Below are 21,833 nucleotides of genomic sequence, written 5' to 3'. Positions count from 1 at the left end.
TTCACTAATGTATCACCTAGAATAGTTCCTGCTATAGAGTGAGTACTGAACACATTTTCCTGAATAATTGGATTTCCATAAGCATGTCAGTTCTCTCTACAAATTATTTTTCACTCCTGTTCAGCTCTTTTGGACATACAATCATTCTACCATTTTAAGTACAATGTTAATCTTCTCTCCCATTTCTCCCCAGTACGAGGGCTGTCTTCAGTGTTATCTGACTCAATAAAACTATTATTGGGGAGAACAAGAGAATTCATAGAAGGTCCTTTTATCTTCATACACAGCAGAGAATGGGGAAGGTTATTCAAAGAATTTGTTGGCAAAGCTAGACTATTATGACATTTAAGAAAAGAATATTTCAACAACTAATGTCAGTTAAAATGACATGCATTACAAATAATACATCACCTACTTTTTATACATTGCCATCTTCTTTCTCAGTAATCACAAAATAACAAAAATGTTTGTAACACTGATTAAAAATGACATTGTATAATATAAACATGAGGAACATAACAGTGCTTCATAAATAATGTCTATAAATGAAGGCAAAATAAATAAAATTGTTGTGATTAAGATTAATTTACCATTGGATAACCAAAATTATATTTTATCATATTTATCATTTTTTAAAAATACATTTTTTATTGATTTCAGAGAGGAAGGGAGAGGGAGAGAGAGAGAAAAACATCAATGATGAGAGAGAATTATTGGCTGGCTACCTCTGCATGCCCCCTACTGGGGATCAAGCCCGCAACCCAGGCATGTGCCCTTAACTGGAATCAAACCTGGGACCCTTCAGTCCATAGGCCAATGCTCTATCCACTGAGCCAAACCGGCTAGGGCTCATATTTATCATTAACACCCAGTCAATTATGGGTAGCATTTGCAATCTTATGTGTAATTTTTAATATTAATAAGTGGCTTCATAAAAGAGAACTTACTTCAGATTATAGGTATCATATTCAATGGAAGACCTTGGCACTGCAGGAATCATATAAAGAAATCCAAGATGTTCATTTTCACGTAATATTTTAATGATTTGCAAGGGATCACGGATGTTGGCTTTAACAACATCTTCCCGGTCCTCGAATGTATACTTAGGCAAAGATGAGTAACTAGTCTTATAGAGACCTCTTCTTCCGATAGGTGGCAGTTTCTGAGGAGAGGGAGACAATACCTTAGCAGAGGGCCCATGCATCTAAATAAAGCCAAAAAGGGTGAATGGATTAAGCAAAAAATGAAGTCATAGATAGGGGGCAGGGAGGTAAGGGGGAGAATATTTGAAAGAGAACGCTATAAAAAAGTGACAAGATATTAACATCAAGGACCAATTACTATAGTGCCTGAGATGTTCAGGGTTCAAAGGCAAGCATTTTGGAACTGAAAAGTTTCAAACAATTGTTAGGCCCTGATATTCCTTCTCAGTACTCCCTACCCAGATACCCATTCCCTTCCCACAAAACAGCCCGCATCAACTCCTATTTCTTTTTTCTCTTCTATAACTTAAAGTTTATGACCTCAAAACACTACCAGGTCTCTGGAGTTCATGGGAGCCCACCACTCTCCTTGCTCAGATGCTCTGCACTGGCCTCTCCCCTCAACTGTCTCACCTTGTTCTGACTACCTGATGTTTTTAAATGAGTGACATCTTTCTTATACAGTTGTAATCATAATGCATAATAAGCTATATAGTGGTTTAATTTTTTTGTGTGTGTGAATGTGAGGGGTAGTTACATTGAGCACTGGGAGTCATTATTTAATAGCCTTGGAAAAGCATACATGTTTTTAACTCATAATTGCCAGTTCTGGCCACCGATGCTTCTGGCATTTCTCTGTGCATGGGAATTACCTGGTTGTCCTGTTAACATGTAGTTCCTGTCAGTCAGTCTGGGAATACATTGAAGCAAAAAGATAAAAAGTTCTTTCACTTACTGGCCAGGAAGAGCAGCAACAACGAAGTTTTCTTATGTAAAAGAATAGACAAAACCAGATACCCAGAACCAGAGAAAATACACATTGCCTTGTTCCAATGTTTCAAAAGGTCAACCAATAATTTTATGAGACTAGAGTATTAATATTTTAACAAAAAATGCATTGATTTTCTTCGTTATTTCCTCTTAAAAGTTTTACTGCACTCTAAATGGAAGATTTATTCGACAATAACCCTACACATTTTTGTCTGAGTACAATTTCTAATTACATGCATATCTCAGAGATATTGTGGGTTCAGCTACAGACCACCATAATTCAGTAGGTATTGCAACAAAGCAAACTATCATCTTTTTGCTAGTGAAGGGTCTTGCCTTGCACTTGTAAAAAAAAAAATGCAACACCTGTGAAGCACTGTTAAGCAAAGGGCAATAAAACTAGGAATCAGTGGAAAGATGTGATTCAATCTAAGTAGTCACAAAAATTCAGATTTTTGGAGGTGGGGGACGGAATAAAGGGAGCATTTATTCTTAAAGTGTAGAACTCCCTCCGTGATGGATGCCCAGACCAAAATGTTAAGTTAATCTTCCTTAATTAGCAGAAGTAAAGCCTCCAATTTTCCTTTCTCCCTTCCTCTCTTCTCCCTCCCTCTCTTCAACTCTCAGGAAATCCTTGTTATTGCATTTCCATTCTAAACTAATTTTGAGAAATCAATACCCCCCAGAAATAAGTCTCCTCTCAGAATAAATACCTTCTTCTTTTATACGGCATATCCCCCTTTCTTCCACATTTCCCTTCAAGCCCTAACTCTATACTTAGTTCTTCACTTAGTTACAGCTACAGTCAAGTATAACCCACACCTAACGTTCCTTCCCAGCTTCCTCCCTTCATCCCAGTTACCCACACAATTTCTCTCCTCTTCTTTAAATGCAAGCTCTTGAAACCCCCTTCATATGAAATGAATTAATTTATAGGCAAACAGATCTGTCCTGGCCCTATTTCAGATAGCTCACTCTCTTTTCTCCACATAAACCAAATGAACTGAAGTAATACAATTTTATTCAATCATATCATATCGTTCTCTCGTTATAATCTCATCAAAACCCAGTGGGCCTCCTTCCAGCTGGCTCTTCAAACCCCAAACTCTCCCACCTTATCTGCCTCATTAACTTTCCACTCATTCTTCAAAGCTTAGTGCAATTCCCTAGGGTAAGCTATTCCTTCACTGACCATATCCCTGGACACTGGATGTAGCTTTCCTTCTATTTAGTTCTCCATCATTTTATATGTTAAATGACCAAATGAAAGCTCTTATCACACCTTGAGTGTTCACTTATCCATCTGCCCAGATTCTGAAGTCCCTGAGGACAGACAAGTCCCCAACTCTATTTCAAACACTGTAGCCCAATGCCTGAAAGACAATTAGCACTGAGATGTTTAACAAATGTCAAAGAATCCTCTAAACAAAAAAGCTCAGAGAAGTCCTAACCAGTTTGGCTCAGTGGATAGAGTATTGGCCTGCGGACTCAAGGGTCCCAGGTTCGATTACAGTCAAGGGCATGTACCTTGGTTGTGGGCACATACCCAGTAGAGAGTGTGCAGGAGGCAGCTGATCGATGTTTCTCTATCATCGATGTTTCTAACTCTCTATCCCTCTCCCTTCCTCTCCGTAAAACATCAATAAAATATATATATTTTTAAAAAGCTCAGAGAAATCTTGGTCCTATTAGTATTATTGTTGTGTGTATCCTCCATACTTTCTCCCACCCATTTCTGTTCCTTTCTTGAATTATCTATAAGTATTCATTTAAAGCAATATTCTGGTGATTTCTCACCAGAGCTTATTCACTTACTAGAGGCCCGGTGCATGAATTCGTGCATGGGTGAGGTCCAGCCAGCCGACCCCAATGGGGGCCAATCAGGCCAGGTCGGCAGGGGGAAGGGGACATGGGAGGTTGGCCAGCCAGCCCTGCCTCCCATCGGCGATTGGGGGCCATGATGCCTGGGTGGAGGGGCCGCAGGAGGTTGTGTGGGGCCGATCAGGGACCAGTTAGGTGCTGCAGTGCACATCATAGTGACCGGTTGTTCCAGTTGTTCTGGTTGTTCTGGTCATTCTGGTCATTCTGGTCATTCCATCGTTCTGGTTGCTTGGCTTTTATATATATAGATTGCCTGCAAGGCAACCTCACCACTCTACAGCTCTCACCAGTTACAAAAGTTACCTATCTGGCTCAATTTCTACTTTATTGCCTTTTACCAAGGTCTTCAGAGATTGCCATTTCTGGGGAATAGTGAAGAAAATTTCATAAAAGTTAAAACAATATTATGTCTTCTTTTAAAATGCAAGAGATCAGAAGACACTATACCAGATGCTGAGAGTTTCCTTCATGATTTTCCTCTACTGTCCAAATTTTCTTTAAATATGAAGAACTGAGAAATAGTATATTCCCAAAATTTTTTATGCAACCTGATAGAAACAGATTTTGCTGCTATTCTTGTGCATTAAAAGCAGGTTAGCAATTCTATATAAAACTAAAATTGAATTAAATGACCACTTAAGTACTTTACATACTATACCTGTGTTTTATCCAACACATCTGCATGCTGAAGAGACTGAACAGGTGATGTGACAGAAATTTCTTCAGAGCTTCCTATTGGTTTTATGATTCCAGAAATGGCCGGTGGAAGTTGATGCTGTTTGTATATATATTCTGGTCTCTTACGATCTTGGTAGACTTTCAGCACTGGCTTCGGGGAACAGAGAGACATGTTAATCTTTTTAATATTAATGCGAACTTGTCTTATTCTTTACTATCTTTGGACTCTATCCCTGTTGAAAATTGATTTCCTCCTGGGACTAATTTCCTGTCGAAACTACAATCATTGTAGCAGCTACCACCATTGTCTATCCATGGACTATTGCTTGATTAGACTTTTCTAGTTGGTTTCTATTAATTCTGTATTTTAAATACCCACAAATACTTCTAGGATTAAGGTTTATAATAGAAAGGGCTCAGGGGCATGAAGTCCTAAGCTCACTAATTATCCATTACAAATCCCCACCATTCACTACAAGAGAGGAAGAAGCTTACAATCTTCCCACCTTACCCAAAAGTCATTAATCACTTCCTATTGCCATAACTGATTGAAAATCTAAAAAATAAAATGGTGGCATTATCTTAGGCCCATCTCACTTCGAATTAAGGCAGTAAAAATCCAGCTTTTAACATAAAAGTTAAATAAAAATTTACTATAATGACCAAGTTTTTAAGTATTATGATTTTAGCTAATCTTTTATATGGGAGTGAGAAAAAATAAGCTTGAGAGTAAATATAGCAAATGGCTGCTAAGTTTATATTTGGTTTTGGATAAAAATCTCTCAAGTCACTTACGGAAGAAAAGACTAGCTGGTGATGAGAGTAGGAGAAGTGAGTAGGAGGGGATTACAGTAATGACAGTAGGAGGGGAGATCTCAGCTATATAACAATGTGGAAAAGGAATAAGACCAGCATTAGAGTTAAGAAGGGAGAGTGGGGGTCCAAGATGGAGATGTAGGAAGACTGTTAACTCACCTCCCACAGACACATAGAATAATGTATACCTTAAACACCTATGTATATAGCAACTTCTCCTGAAGAACAACTGAAGATGGATTGGATAGCTTCTGCACATTATATGAGAGAGGGACTACATACAGAAGGGGAGGAGAGATGGAGATGCAGTAACCATAGAAACCCTACCCCAGTGGGGCAACGTGCAGTAGGAAGGGATATCACTAACAAACCCATGTACAGACTCACCTGCCCTGGGGCACAGTAATAAAACAGTGTCTTAAAGTGCACCTATACCTGAAAAAACAAAAACTATTTACGAACCCCCAAAATGCCTGCCAAATGGGTGGGGAACTGCAGGAATTCTCCAGAATTGGAGGGGCCAGCAACTGCCATTGTTACATTCCCCCTCCACCTAGATAGCATAGGTGGGAGCTTAGTCCAAGTGCTCGGTACAACCTGCAAGGCTGGCACAGCTTGCTCTGGGCCACCTTAGCAGAGACCACTCCAGACCCAGCTAGCTGGCCTGACAGGGTGCCCCTGAAGCCACAGGGCCTGGACCACCTTTCCCCACGCTTGTTCCAAACCTGCCGCTCTTCTGCTTGGAGGCCCCGGAGCTGCATGCCGTGACCAATTCAGTCATGCCTGCCCTGGCTTTGGCCAGTCAGCCAGCCAGGACACCCTTGGCACTGTGTGCGCTCACATAGTCTCCAGCCATCCTGCCAAAGCTACCTAGCACATGCAGTCTACACAGTGGTTACTCTTAACACAAGGCCACTTTCATTTCATTCATAAAAACAAACACAGAAAGCCAAACAAAATGAGAAAACAAACTAATATGTTTCAAATGAAAGAATAAGAAAAATGCCAGAGAAATACACTAGTGATATGAAGATAAGTAATTTTCCTGATAAAGAATTCAACTTAATGAATTCATTTTAATGGCTGACTAGTTTTCCACTGTGTGTGTGTGTGTGTGTGTGTGTGTGTGTGTGTGTGTGTATACTCACATCTTTATCCAACCATTTGTTGATGAATACTTGGGTTGTTTCCATGTCTTGGACATCTTATCTAATAAAAGAGTAATATGCAAATTGACCGTGCCTCCGCTACACCCACAAGCCATGCCCACCAGCCAATCAGGAGCGAATATGCAAATTAACCCAACCAAGATGGCTGCAGCCATGGAGAGAGCAAGAGGCTTGGGTTTTCTCGGCAATGGAAGGAGCCAAGCTTTCCGCACACCCTGGCTGGCCTAGGCCTCCACTCAACGCTACAAAGCTTCAATTATAGAAGATAAATAAATCCCAACAAAAATGGCGGCAGCCACAGAGCTGGAGAGAGCAGGAGGCTTGAGTTGCCCCTGGCGATGGAGGAAGCCAAGTTTTCGCGCCCTGGCCTGTCTTGGCCTTTGCTTAAGGCTACAAAGTTTCAATTATAGAAGATAAATAAATCCCAACAAAAATGGCTGTGGCCATGGAGCGAGCAGGAGGCTTGGCTCCGCTCAAGGCTACAAAGTTTCAATGATCTTACCTAACAAAAGAGAAACATGCAAATTAACCATCACTCCACTATGCCCCAGCCAATCAGAGTGAGTATGCAAATTGACCCAACAAAGATGGAGGTTAATTTGCATATGTAGGTGTGGAGCGGCCTGGAGGGGCGTGATGCCTGCTATGAGGGGAAGGGGGGCGGCAGAGGGAGATACAGGAGTGTTGCTCTGGACAGAAGCGAGGACTTTCCAGCTCCCGGGTGGCCGGGGATCAGGGACTTGCCGGCTCCCGGGTGGCTGGGAGTGAAGCCAGGGGAAGGAAGGCCTATTCTTGCATGAATATCGTGGATCAGGCCTCTAGTTGTAAATAATGCTGCAATGAACATAGGAGTACATATATCTTTACAAATTAGTGTTTTTACATTTTTGGGTTAAATTCTCAGAAGAGGAATTACTAGATCATATGGCAGTTCTACTCTGTACTTTTTCCATAGTGGATGCACCAATTTACATTCTCACCAACTATGTATCCTTTCTAACACATCCTTTCTAACACTTGTTATTTCTTTTTTATGATAGCCATTCTGACAGGTGTAGTAATATCTCACTGTGGTTTTGACTTTCATTTCCCTAATAACAAGTAATATTGAACATCTTTTCATATCTCTGTTTGCCATCTGTATGTCTTCCTTGGGAAAATATCTATTCAAATCCTTTGCCCCTTTTTAAACATATTTTTTTTCTTGTTGTTGAGTTTTATTGGATATTAGCCCCTATTGGAAGTATCATTTTCAATAAAAGATAAAATATTGCCATTTGTGACAACACAGATGGATCCTGAAAGTGCTATGCTAAGTGAAATAAGTCAGATGAAAAAGGACAAAAGTCTTATGATTTTGCTCATATGTGGACTATAAAATGAAAAGTAACAAGTAAACTAACAAAACAAAACTCATTCATAAATAGATACAGACAACAGAATGATTGTTACCAGAGGAGAAAAGGGCATGGGAGGAGGTGGATTGTATAAAGGAGGCGAAATACATGGTAACAGAAGGAAACTAGAATTTGGGTGATGAGAATGCAGTAGAGTATACAGATATAAAATTATAGTGTCATATACCTGAAATTTATATGTTATTAACCAATGTTACATCAATCACTTTAATTAAAAAAAAAAAGAATTCAAAGTAACTGTTATAAAGATGCTCACTGAACTTGGTAGAAGAATAGAGAATACAGTATGAACTTTAACAAAGACTTATTATATTAAAGAAAATATTAAAAGAACCATCAGAGCTAAATAATACAATAACTTAAATAAAAACACACTAGAGGAAATCAAAATCTACACTAATAAAAGAGAAATATGCAAATTGACTGTACCTCTGCTACACCCACCAGCCACGCCCACCAGCCAATCAGGAGCGAGTATGCAAATTAACCCAACAAAGATGGTGGCAGCCACAGAGCTGGGAGGCTTGGGTTGCCCCCGGCGATGGAGGAAGCCAAGCTTCCTGCCCACCCTGACTGGCCCTGGTCTCCACTCAAGGCTACAAAGTTTCAATTATAGAAAATAAATAAATCCCAGATACCTGCTTCCAGCTGGCCCTGGCCTCTGCTCAAGGAGGTGCTGAAAAAAAAGAAAATTAAAAAAGGAGGGGCTGGGAGCCTGGATCACCGGGGGGCATAGCCAGCCTGAAAATAGCCCTCAGATCCTCACCCAGGCTGGCCACACTCTTATTGGGTGAGGGTCCCCGCTGAGGGGCTTGGCCAGCCTGTAAACAGCCATCAGCCCCTCACACAGGCTGGCCAGACACCCCAGTGGGGACCCCCACCCTGAAGGGGGTGTGGCCAGCTTGAAAACAGCCCTCAGTCTCTCATCCAGGCTGGCCACACCCCCATGAGGTGAGGGTCCCCACTGGGGGGGTTGACCAGCCTGAAAACAGTCCTCAGCCCATCACCCAGGCTGCCCCATTCCCCAAGAGAACCCCCACCCTGATCCAGGAGACTCTTCAGGGCAAACCAGCTGGCCCCCACCCGTGCACCAGGTCTCTATCTATACTAATAAAAGGGTAATATGCTAATTAGACTGGGAGACCTTCCAGGAGACCTTCCAGACGTTCTTCTGGACAAAGCCATGGTGGCCAAGGTAGAGGTGGTTAGAGGCCAAGAGGGGAGAGCAGTTGTGGGTGATCAGGCTGGTGGTGGGCGGGGCCGTTGGGGGTAAGCATACCAGCAGGGGGCCCGTTGGGGGCGAGCAGGACGTCAGTCGGGGTCAGTTGGAGGTGATCAGGATAGCGGGGGGGGGGGGTGCAGTTTGGAGTGAGCAGGCCAGCAGGGGGGCAGTTGGGGGCGAGCAGGCTGGCAGGCAGAGTGGTTAGGGGCAATCAGGCAGGCAGGCAGGCAGGTGAGCGGTTAGGAGCCAGCAGTCCCAGATTGCGAGAGGGATGTCCGACTGCTGGTTGAGGCCCAATCCCTGTAAACTGGCAGTAGGACATCCTTTGAGGTGTCCCACATTGGAGAGGGTGCAGGCTGGGCTGAGGGATACCCCTCCACACCCCGTGCATGAATTTCGTGCACTGGGCCACTAGTAATTAGATAATACAGAAGAATAGATTAGCAACCTTTAAGAGAGAATAGTGGAAATACCCTAATAAAAATAGAAAAAGGAATTAAAAAAAATAAGGATAGTTTAAGAGACCTCTGGCACAACATAAAGGAGTAGAGGAGTCCCAGAAGGTAGAGAGGGAAAGGGGCAGTAACTTATTTCTAAAAACAATGGCTGTAAACTTTCCTAACCTGGGGAAGTACAGAGAGTTCCAAACAATATAAACCCAAAGAGACCCATACCAAAACATATTATAATGAAAATGGCAAAATTTAAAGATAAAGCAAGAATATTGAAGGCAGCAAGAGAACAACAAATAGTCACATATAAGAGCAAACTCATGAGGTTATCAGCTAACTCCTCAGCAGAAACTTTGTAGGCCAGAGAGGAGTGGCAGAATATATTTAAAGTGCTGAAAGAAAAAAACATACAACTGAGAATACTCTACATGGTAAGATTATCATTAAGAATTGGGGGACAGATAAAGAGGTTCCTGGACAAATAAAAACTAAAGAAGCTCATTACCATTAAACTGGCTTTATAAAGAATGTTCAAGAATCTTATTTAAGGGCAAAAGAAAAGACAGTAACCAGAAATAAGAAAATATATGAAAGAAAAAAAATCTCATTGGTAAAGGCAAATATATAGTAAACACAGTGACTCTTCCACTTAAAAAGCTAGTATGAAGGTTAAAAGACAAAAGTAGCAAAATGAACTATAAGTACAATAAGGAGATAGGGGATAAACAAAACAAAAATATCTAAAGTATGACATAAAAATATAAAATGTGGGAGGGGGAGTAAAATTTAGTGCTTTTAGAATGCATTCAAACTTAAAGATCTATCATCCTAAAATAGCAGCTCTAGCCCTTTGCTGGTTTGGCTCAGTGATAGAGCGTTGGCCTATGGACCAAAGGGTCCCAGCTTCGATTCAAGTCAAGGGCATGTACCTTGGTTGCAGGCTCCCGGGCCCTGGGCATGTGCAGGAGGCACCTAATAGATGTGTTTCTCTCACATCAATGTTTCTCTCTGTCTTTCTCTCTCTCTCTCTTCCACTCTCTCTAAAAGAGCAATGAAAAAATATCCTCAGGTGAGGCTTAACAAAAAAATAAAGAGACAAAGAAGGGCATTACACAATGATAAAGGAATCAATCCAAGAGTAGGATATAACATTTGTAAATATTTACAGATCCAACATATAGACATCTATCCTCTCTAATAAAATGGTAATATGCAAATTAACCATCACTCCGCTACATAAGCCACGCCCACCAGCCAATCAGGATGAGTATGCAAATTAACCCCAAACCCAAGATGGCTATAGCCACAGAGAGCAAGGTTTCCCAGGTAACAGAGGAAGCCAAGCTTTCTGCCAGCCGTTGCAGGCCTAAGCCTCCACTCAAGCTACAAAGTTTCAATTATAGAAGGTATACAAATTCAAACAAATGGCGGCAGAATGGAGCTTGAGAGAGCAGGCCAGGGTTGCCGGCGGCAACAGGGGAAGCAAAGCTTTCCACACACCCTGGCCGGGCCCACCCGCTTAAGGCAACAAAGTTTCAATTGTAGAAGGAAAATAAATTCCAGATACCAGGGCCTCCCCTTGGGTTGCCAGGGGGCGTGGCCGCCCTGCAAACCACCACAGGCCCCTCGCTCAGGCTGCCCCACACCCCAAGGGAACCCCCACTCTTATCTGTGACACCCTTCAGGGTAAACCAGCTGGCTCCCACCCGTGCACCAGGCCTCTATCTTATCTAATAAAAGAGTAATATACAGATTGATCATCACTGCAACACACAATATAGCTGCCCCCATGTGGTCAAAGATCCTGCCCCCATGTGGACACAAGATGGCCACCACAAGATGGCCTGCAAGGAAGGGCAGTTGTGAGGGACCAGGCCTGCAAGGGAGGGCAGTTGAGAGGGACCAGGCTTGCAAGGGAGGGCAGTTGGAGGTGATCAACCCTGCAGGAGAGGGCAGTTAGGGGTGACCAGGCTGGCAGAGGAGGGAAGTTGGAGGCAAACAGGTTGGCAGGGGAGCAGTTAAGCATCAACCAGGCTGGCAGCAGAGTGGTTAGGGGGTGATCAGGCTGGCAGGCAAAAGCGGTTGGGGGCAATCAGGAAGGCAGGCAGGCAAGCAGTTGGGAGCCAGCAGTCCTGGATTGTGAGAGGGATGTCCGACTGCCCGTTTAGGCCCGATCCCACCAGGATCGGGCCTAAACGGGCAGTCGGACATCCCTCCAGGAGTCCCAGATTGGAGAGGGTACAGGCTGGGCTGAGGGACAACCCCCCGCCGTGCACGAATTTCGTGCACCGGGCTTCTAGTCCTATATAATAAAATCCTAATATGCAAATCAACCCAACAGCAGAATGACCAGCTGCTATGATGCACACTGACCACCAGGGGGAAGACACTCAGTGAAAATGGCAAATGCATTGAGCGTCTGTTCCCCAAGAGGGAGGCAACCGGCAGCAGTGGGGTAATTGGGGGGCAGGGCCAGCCAGTGGGTGGTGCCAGGCAGCCAGCCAAGGAGGGTGCCAGTGGGGGGTCCCTGATTGCCCCGCTGGTTGCCCCACAGATCAGCCCTGATCGCTGGCCAGGCCTAGGGACCCTACCCTATACAGTCTCTTATATTTAAAAATTAAAACCTGGCAAGGCTACTCTAACACTGACAAAACAGGATGATGCAGCGATGACATGCATAGACTCTGGCTTGCACTATTTTGTGGTCAGCCCTGATTCTGACACTTATAACTGTGTGACAAAGCCAAATACTTAAATTCTCTCTGCTTCAATTTTTCTACCCATAAGATGGGGAAAATGGTACTACTGCCTCAGAAGGATCATGTTATGTGCTACTTTTTATAATCAGGGCAAAAAAATGTAGCTGCCCATACAACAGCAAGATGCCTTTCACCTGTATGAAAAGTATGGTCACTGATGCATCCAGCATCCCAGATTGCGAGAGGGATGTCCATCTGCTGGTTTAGGCCCATAAACCACAGTTGGACATTCCCCAAGGGGTCCCGGATTGCAAGGCCAGGCTGAGGGACCCCTCCCTCGATGCATGAATTTTGTGCACCAGGCCTCTAGTATATTAACAGACATAAATGAAGAAATTGACAGCAATACATAATAGTGGGAGTTTAATAGCCAATTTACATCAATGAATAATCATGACAGAGAACCAATAAGATAACATTGACTTTAAATGACACTTTAGATCATATAGACTTAATAGATATTTATAGAACACTTCACCACAAAATTGCAGAAACATTCTTTTCAAGTGGACATGATACATTCTCCAGAATAGATCACATTAAATTATAAAACAAGTCTCAACAAATTCAAGAAGACTGAAATCATATCAAGCATCTTTTCTAACAGTATGAAACTAAAAATCAATTAGAAGAAGAAAACTGAAAATAAAAAAAAACCCACAAACACATGGAGACTAAACAACATGCTACTAAATAAACTACTGGTCATGAGGAAATAAAAAGAAATTTAAAAAACCTTGAGACCAATGAAAATAAAAATACAACTTTCCAAAGTCTATAGAATGCAGCTAAAGCATTTCTAAGAGGGAGACTCATAGTAGTATAGACCTACCTTGAGAAACAAGAAAATATCAAATAAACAATCTACCTTTGGTTCTAAGGAAAGTTAGTAGAAGAAAAAAAATTATAAAGATCAGAGTAGAAATAAATGTAACAGAGAGAAAAAACAATAGAAAAGACCAATGAAATTAAGAGCTGGTTCTCTGAAAAGATAAAATTGATGTCTTTAGCAAAACTCATTAAGTAAAACAGAGAGAGCCAATGTAAATAAAATCAGAAATGAAAAGGGAGAAGTTACAACCAACATCACAGAAATGCAAAGGATCATGAGAGAATGCTATGAACAATTATATGTCAAAAAATTGGGTAACCTAGAAGAATGAATAAACTTGTAGAAAAATACAACCTTCTAAGACTAAACCAAGAAGAAACAATATTCGAACAGACCAATTACTAGTAACAAAATTGAATCAGTAATCAGAAAATTCCCAACAAATAAAAGGCCAGGATCATACAGCTTCACAGGAGAAACCTACCAAACTTTAAAAAGAATTAATACCTATCCTCAAACTATTTTGAAAAGTTTAAGAGGGAGAAATGCTTCCAAACTTATTTTTGAAGTCAGCAATACTCTGATAACAAAACCAAACACACTACAAAAAAAGACCAATATCCATGATAAACTTAGATGTAAAATTTTAAACAAAATATTAATAAACTGAATTCAACAATAAATTAAAGGATCATACACCGTGATCAAGTTAGATTTATTCCAGGAATGCAAGGACAGTTCAACAACTACAAATTAATCTATATGATATACCGTATTAACAAAAAAAGGATAAAGATTATATGATCATTTCAATAAATACAGAAAAAAACATTTGACAGAATTCAACATCCATTTACAATAAAAACTGTCAACAATGTAGATATAGAGGGGACATACCTCAACATATAATAAAGAATATACCTGTATATGACAAACCCACAACTCACATACTCAATGGCAAAAATATCAGGATCAAGACAAGGATGCCCACCCTCATCACTTTTATTCAACACTAGAGCCCAATGCATGAAATTCATGCAACAGTGGGCCTCCCTTCCAATGGCTGCCGGCACCGGCTTCCTTGAGACACCTGGGACCCGGGCTTCCCTCACAGAGAGAGGCCCTGCCCACCCACCGCAACCTGACTGTTGGTGACCTGGGCCTCCCTCTGTGGGGCGATCATGGGGTGATGGCTGGGCCCTCAACCAATCGCATCACACCCGCCTCAGCTGGCCTGGCGCCAGTGGGTGTCATAGCGTGGTCCCGGATGGTCGTCCGGATGGTCGTCTGGATGGTTGTTCTGCTGTTCAGCCATTCAGTCGATTTATCTATTCCACTTTTTTAAAAAATATATATTTTATTGATTTTTTACAGAGAGGAAGGGAGAGAGATAGAGAGTTAGAAACATCGATGAGAGAGAAACATCGATCAGCTGCCTCCTGCACACCCCCCACTGGGGATGTGCCCGCAACCAAGGCACGTGCCCTTGACCGGAATCGAACCTGGGACCTTTCAGTCTGCAGGCCGACGCTCTATCCACTGAGCCAAACCAGTTTCGGCTATCTATTCCACTTTTATTATATAGGATAGTATTGGAAGTCCTAGCCACAATAAGAAAAAAGAAATAAAAGGCATCCAAATTGGAAAGGAAGAAGTAAAACTGTCACTACTTACATATGTCATGATACTACATATAGAAAACCCTACAGATTCCACCAAAAAATTATTAACTAATAAATTAACTCAGTCAAGTTAGATGACAAGATTAATATACAGAAATATATTGCATTTCTAGCCTATATAATAGAGAGCTAATATGCTAATTAGACCGAACAGCAGAACGACCGTCTGGACGACCTTCCGGACAAAGCCAGGGCTGCGAGGACCAAGCCCCTTGCACGAATTTTGTACATCAGGCCTCTAGTACACTAACAATGAACTAGCAGAAAGAGAAATTAAGAAAGCAATTCCATTTATAGTTGTATCAAAATAAAATACCTAGAAATAAATTTAACCAAGGAGATGAGAGACTCTGAAAACCATAAGGCATTGATGACAGAAATTGAATATGACACAAATAAATGGAACAATATATCGTGTTCATATATTAGAAGCATTAATATAATTAAAATATTCATTCTAACCAAAGCAATCTTCAGATTCCATGCAAGGCCTATCAAAATTGCAGTGGCAATAATCTGGGATTTGTTCAGATAACATCTCCTCAGGGAGACCTTTGTAGTCATCCAATCTAAAGCATCCTGCCATTTGTCTCCACCACATTTCCTGACTTATTTTCTTAATAGCACATATCCCATCTAATAAAAGAGTAATATGCAAATTGACCATCACTCCAAGAAACAAGACAGCTGCCCCCATGTGGTCAAAGATGGCTGCCCCCATGTGGACACAAGATGGCCGCCAGAAGATGGCCTGCAGGGGAGGGCAGTTGTGGCAGTTAGGGGTGACCAGGCCAGCAGAGGAGGGCAGTTGGGGAAGACCAGGCTAGCAAGGGAGGACAGTTGGGGGGGACCCAGGCCTACAGGGGAGGGCAGTTGTGGGCGATCAGGCAAGCAGGGAGGACAGTTAGGGGTGATCGGGCAGGTAGAGGAGGGAAGTTGGGGGGGGGGGGACCAGGACTGCAGGGGAGGGCAGTCGGGGACAGGCCTGCAGGGGAGAGCAGTTGGGGGGACCAAGCCTGCAGGGGACGACAGTTGGGGCGGACCCAGGCCTGCAGGGGAGGGCAGTTGGGGTGACCAAGCCTGCAGAGGAGGACAGTTGGAGAGGACCAGGCCTGCAGGGGAGGGCAGTTGTGGGTGATCAAGCGAGCAGGGAGGGCAGTTAGGGGTGACCGGGCTGGCAGAGGAGGGAAGTTGGGGGAGACCAGGTCTGTAGGGGACGGCAGTTGTGGGCAATCAGGCCAGCAGGGAAGGCAGTTAGGGGTGACCAGGCCTGCAGGGGAGGGCAGTTGGGGGCAACCAGGCCTGCAGGGGAGGGCAGTTGGGGGCAACCAGGCCTGCAGGGGAGGACAGTTAGGGGTGACCAGACCAGCAGGGTAGGGCAGTTAGGGGTGACCAGACCAGCAGGGGAGGCAGTTAGGTATTGATCAGGCTGGCAGGGGAGTGGTTAGGGATGATCAGGCTGGCAGGTAGGCAGGCGAGCGGTTGGGAGCCAGCAGTCCTGGATTGTGAGAGGGATGTCCAACTGCAGTTGGACATCCTTCAAGGAGTCCCAGATTGGAGAGGGTGCAGGCTGGGCTGAGGGACACCCCCCCACACCCCCGTGCACGAATTTCGTGCACCAGGCCTCTAGTCATTAGATAAAATTGTTCAGTCTGTTTGTTTAGGATTACTACAATGTCAACAGGAATCTGTCTGCCTTGTTCATTGCTGTATCCTCAGGACATGGCCCAGAGCCTGGCACATCAGAGGTGAGTAATAAACATTTTATATACATGAATTTATTGCAGTGATGACAAAAAGAACAACTTTGATCATCAAAGATTAGTTATACCCCTTTGCCAAGTGAAGATTAGAGATAAATAAATGTAAAGGTTTAATACTATTTTCATGGAAGCATAGTAGGGATGCCCTGACACTCCATACAACATGTAGTGCAGGCACAGCGAACTCCCCAAAAAAGAGCAGCAGAAGTCAGTACCATAACCACCTTGCAAAAGGGAACTTTGGTGTCAACTCAATAGCATCTGTTAATTTTCATTTTAATTAGTTATTAATTGTATTGGTTATGTAGTTTTCTTTGTATTTAAGATGCTATTTTGTTTATTAAAATTTGAATGAATACCTAGTTAATGTTTTTACATAAAGTAACATTATAATTAAAGTAACAAATCAGCACTATGGGTCCTCAAGAATGTTTTCCTTCAAAAGGAATCAGTACTCAACTTTGAAAAACAATGAAATTGGGTTAATATCCATAATATCTATTTTTTAAAACCTCAAAAACTGATAGGAAAAGGTAAACAATCTAAAGTGGACAAAGGTTATGAACAGAATCCACAAAATAAATAACATATGCCAATGCATAAATAAAAATATACTTTACTAATAAGATGAAAATTATAGCAATGTGAAGCCATTTATCCTATGAAATAAAGAGGGAATATGCTAATTGACTGTCACACCCTCACAAAGATGGTGGCGCCAACAGCCAATAAGGAGGGAATATGCTAATTGATTACCATGCCCTCAAAGATGGTGGTGCCCTCAGCCACAAGATGGCAGCGCTCAGTCCCCTCAGCCCCTCACTGCCCAGGGCCGGCCCGAGGTGCAGGCAAGCCTTGGATGGCGGCTGCCCAACCGCCCAGGGCCGCTTGAGGCTCAGGTAACCAGGGCCAGCCGATGCTTGCGCTGCCGGCAGTGGCAGTAGCAGAGGTGTGATGGGGGCATCACCTTCCCCTGATCGCTGGTCACCTCCCGCCCCTGAGGGCTCCCGAATTGTGAGAGGGGGCAGGCCAGGCTGAGGGACCCCGCTCCAGTGCATGAATTTTCATGCATCGGGCCTCTAGTTTTAACATATCAGTCTAGCAAATATTTTTTAAAATGATAGTATCAGGTTCAGCAACGATGTGAGTAAACAGGCCCTCTCATACACTGTAGGTGGGAAGTTAAACTGTTTAAACCTTAGAGTACAATTGGGCAATATTTTTCAAAATTAAAAATGTACATATTTTATGACTTATACAAATGCCACTTCTGAATTCTTACCATTTGCAACAGCATGGATGGAACTGGAGAGCATTATGCTAAGCGAAATAAGCCAGTCAGAGAAAAGTAAATATTACATGATCTCACTCATTTGTGGAATATAATGAACAACATAAACTGATGAACAAAAATAGAACCAGAGTCATAGAAGCATCGAATAGACTGTCCAACCTATGAGGGAAGGAGGAGTGTGAAGGAGTAAGAGATCAACCGAAGAACTTGTATGCATGCATATGAGCATAACCAATGGACACAGATAGTAGGGGGGTGAGGGCATGTGCTGAGGGGTGTGGGTGGCCGGGGAGAGGTCAATGGAGGAAAAAGACTTAAGTAATACTTTAAACAATAAAGAATTTAAAAAAATTTGTTTTAAATGCCACTTCTGCCCTGGCTGGTGTGGCTGTTTCTTGGGTGTCCTCCCGTGCACGGAAAGGTTACTGGCTTGATTCCCTGTCAGAGCACAGGCCCGGGTTGTGGGTTCAGTCCCAGGTAGGGAACATGCAGGAGGCAACTAGTTAATATTTTGCTCTCATATTGATATTTCTCTCTCTCTCCCTCTTCCTCTCTCTCTCTACAAATAAATAAAAAAAAAATTTCAAATGCCACTTCTAGGAACCCATCTTTATATGTATAAAAGAAAGGCCATTCAATGCAGCATTGTCTGAAATAGCAAAATAATAACAACAAAACAAAAAGGAAGTAAACTGAATTCCCATGAATAGGAGACCACTTGATGGATACCATGTTATGGTACAACCATGCAACAAATACAACGCAGCTGTTAGAAAAGATACCTCTGAATGCATGGATTAGAAAGATTTCTACATAAGTGAAAAGAACCTTTGAAGATCAGTATGTACTGTATAATCTTACTTTAAAACTACAAATGTTTACACACACACACACACACACACACACACACACACACACTTGAATAAACGAATAAAGCAGCTTGAAGGGCAACCACCAACAATGGTAGTTAGTGCCTGAGAGTGGAGGTGAGAATTTTTACTTTTTACTTTATGCACTTCCACGGCTCCTTCACATGGATTTATAATTATCCAAAGGCATAAATGAGTTCTTAAAAATTAAATATATTCAGACATGCATAAAATTGTTCAGGGCACCAGGCATTCACTTTAACAATAATGAAACTATATTAATACAGGCATATCTCGTTTTATTGCACTTTGTTTTATTGTAATTTGCAAATAACGCCTTTTCTAGGTATTAAAGATTTGTAGCAACCCGGTATTGAGCAAGTCTATTGGTGCTATTTTCCCAGCAGGCTCAAATGATGGCTAGCATTTTTTAGCAACAAAGTATTTTTAAATATATTTTGATTGATTTCAGAGAGGAAGGGAGAGGGAGAGAGAGATAGAAACATCAATGATGAGAGAGAATCGTCGATCGGCTGCCTCCTGCACACCCCACAATGGGGATGGAACCCACAACCTGGGCATCTGCTCCGACCAGGAATCGAACCATGACTTCCTGATTCATAGGTCAACACTCAACCCAAAGTATTTTTTAATTAAGGTCTGTACATTGTATATTAGACATAATGCTATTGCACATTTAATAGACAATGGTATAGTGTAAACATAACTTTTATATGCACTGGGAAAGTAAAAAATGTGTGTGACTCACTTCATTGCAATATTCAGTTTATTGTAGTGGTCTGGAACTGAACCAACAATATCTCTGAGGTATGCCTGTGTGTGTGTGTGTGTGTGTGTGTGTATTTATTTCTTACTGAAGTTCCCAGTATTAAATGGTACCCTAATATCCAAAAGAGCCTTAAATCTACATAGTTAAGTATCATATTGTACATAATCCTAGAGAAGATTTACCTACTAGAAAATTTTGTTCACCACCATATCCCTCCCATTTCAAACTGTTTATAATTCAATATTTTTAAAGAAGTAATTGTGTTTACAACTTTATAAACAAGTCTTAACTTTCAGATTTTCATTTCTTCTCTGATAAGTGTCTAGAAATATTCCATCCCCTCCCAGAGCAGTTTTGCAACGTCCTCTGTAGCCCCAAGTGGCTAAGATGTTGGGTTTTGAACTTACCAGAGGCTCTAGTTTTCTAGGCTGCTGTCGTTTTCTTGTCCTCTCCTGGGCTTTGGTAGTGCGTTTAAACACCAGGACTTGTGTCTCTTCTGCATTTTCTATGGGTGTTGAAAAACTTTGTTTCCCCTTTGATTTTTTCCTTTCCAGTTTTGGATTTGACACCTGCCTGTCAATATTTTCGAGGTCGGAGTCCATCTCAGAGTTGTGGAAAGCCATCCTTACTCCTGCAAGAGTAGGGTCAGAAAAAGACAAATGAAGAGCAACAGAACTGAGGAAGTGGATGGGGACTTAAGAACTAGGGAGAGCTGAGTTTGCTCACTGCCAAAGAAAACCCATCAAAGTTACCCCATTCTTCCCAAAATGAGGACTTGAACCAGAGGAATGGAAATTAGGAACTGTGCCTGGCCTTCAAGAAGCCCTGTAGTTGGGGTGGAACCTAGAAATTTGCATTTGTAACAAGTTATTGGGTGATGTTGCTGCTGCTGCTGCTGCTGATGCCACTAATTTGGGGACCACACTGGGCTAGATGGGAAGGATGAAGAGAAATGCAATTAGCATTGAAGTATTGAGATCATTGTTTCTCACACTTGAGTAAACAAAATATCTCCAGGGAAGCTTGTTCAAAATGCTGGTAATTCTAATACAAGCAATCTGAGAACTACAGCCTAGGTACTCATGAAGAAACCAAACAAAGGAAGAAGAGAATTGAGGGCTATATTCCAAAACAGTGCTTCTGGAACTTTTATGTGCAGGAGAGTCTCTTAAGAAGCTTGTCAAAATGAAGGTTCTGATTCAAACACATTGAATAGCCAGGTCCTAGGACACTAGAACCGTGAGACTTTTGTAGTGGAATTGCATTCTCATTACCACTCACACTCCCAACCCACCAAATGGACAGAGATACCTCTCTCCAAAATGGTAGTCTGGCACATGAGGTCTTCAACCAGGAGTCAGCTGGACTGGCTTTTAGTCTAGACCTGCATCTGGCCAATCAAAATCTGATGCAAAAAGCAAGGAGGTGGGCAGCACTGAAACAAGCCAAGCCTGAGTTGCCAATTCCAGGGAAAGCGAGATACGGTTCATGGATGAGGACATCATGCTACCATCAGGTGATGACTCATGGGACCTGATCACGTGTTACTGCTGAAATCCCATTGCGGGGCAGCCCATGATTGAATGCAGCCTCTGTGGAACGTGAATCCACCTCTCCTGTGCTAAGATGAAGAAAACCAATGTCCCTGACTTCTTTTACTGCCAGAAGTACAAGGAACCGTGGCCAGAGGCCTGGTGGTTAGGAGAGCCTCCCAAATCTGGAGAGCCCTGACATCATCATCTCCAGCCTGGAACTTCCAAATGACAAAGTACTTGGGAAATGAGCTCGGGGGCCTCATTCTGTTGCCTGAAGCTCAGATACTGTCCCACTTCAAGGGAGGAATTCCCAAGGGAGATGGCTTAGAAATGAATTCCTACAGCTACTCTTCCTTCCTACCTTGTGGTCTTGAACTGGGACCCATTACAGTGGGAGGCTGTCTGGGTCCTAGACACTATCTCTGTCCCTTGGATCTGCCACCTCTCGCTTTCCAGGTCAGGGTTGGGATTGGAATGGAATGGGATGGGACGGTTGTCCACAAAACTCTAGTGTCAATACAGCACGCCCCACCTCATCTTTTCTTCTATCTCACTCCCCACTTATTCTACACTGGTTTTATTTTTAATCTTGGACTTCCCCCTTTTGGGCATGGCAGCTCAGAGGTGCAGTACCAACCAGAACCTGGCAGAGGAAGGAAGGAAAACAGGTGACCATTCTCTCACTCACCTCTTTTGTTTC

At 42.6% G+C, this 21,833-nt stretch overlaps 1 protein-coding gene across 1 annotated transcript in view; it reads right to left on the bottom strand.

Moving 5' to 3' along the window:
* The window catches only part of DNAH6 (dynein axonemal heavy chain 6), a gene marked incomplete at its 5' end in the record, with an annotated part of 218,796 nt that extends 198,575 nt beyond the window's left edge, over positions 1-20,221 (bottom strand). The window contains 3 exons of the mRNA XM_079791646.1: positions 948-1,204; positions 4,513-4,683; positions 20,006-20,221. Coding sequence (XP_079647772.1) covers positions 948-1,204; positions 4,513-4,683; positions 20,006-20,221 — 644 coding nt within the window. The remainder of the gene's footprint in view (positions 1-947; positions 1,205-4,512; positions 4,684-20,005) is intronic.
* Between the last annotated feature and the right edge of the window lie 1,612 nt (positions 20,222-21,833).

Source organism: Cnephaeus nilssonii (assembly GCF_951640355.1).
Source record: "Cnephaeus nilssonii genome assembly, chromosome: 15".
NCBI lineage: Eukaryota > Metazoa > Chordata > Mammalia > Chiroptera > Vespertilionidae > Cnephaeus > Cnephaeus nilssonii.
The sequence above is the reverse complement of the archived record's forward strand: the minus strand, read 5'-3'. Positions and strand labels throughout refer to the sequence as shown.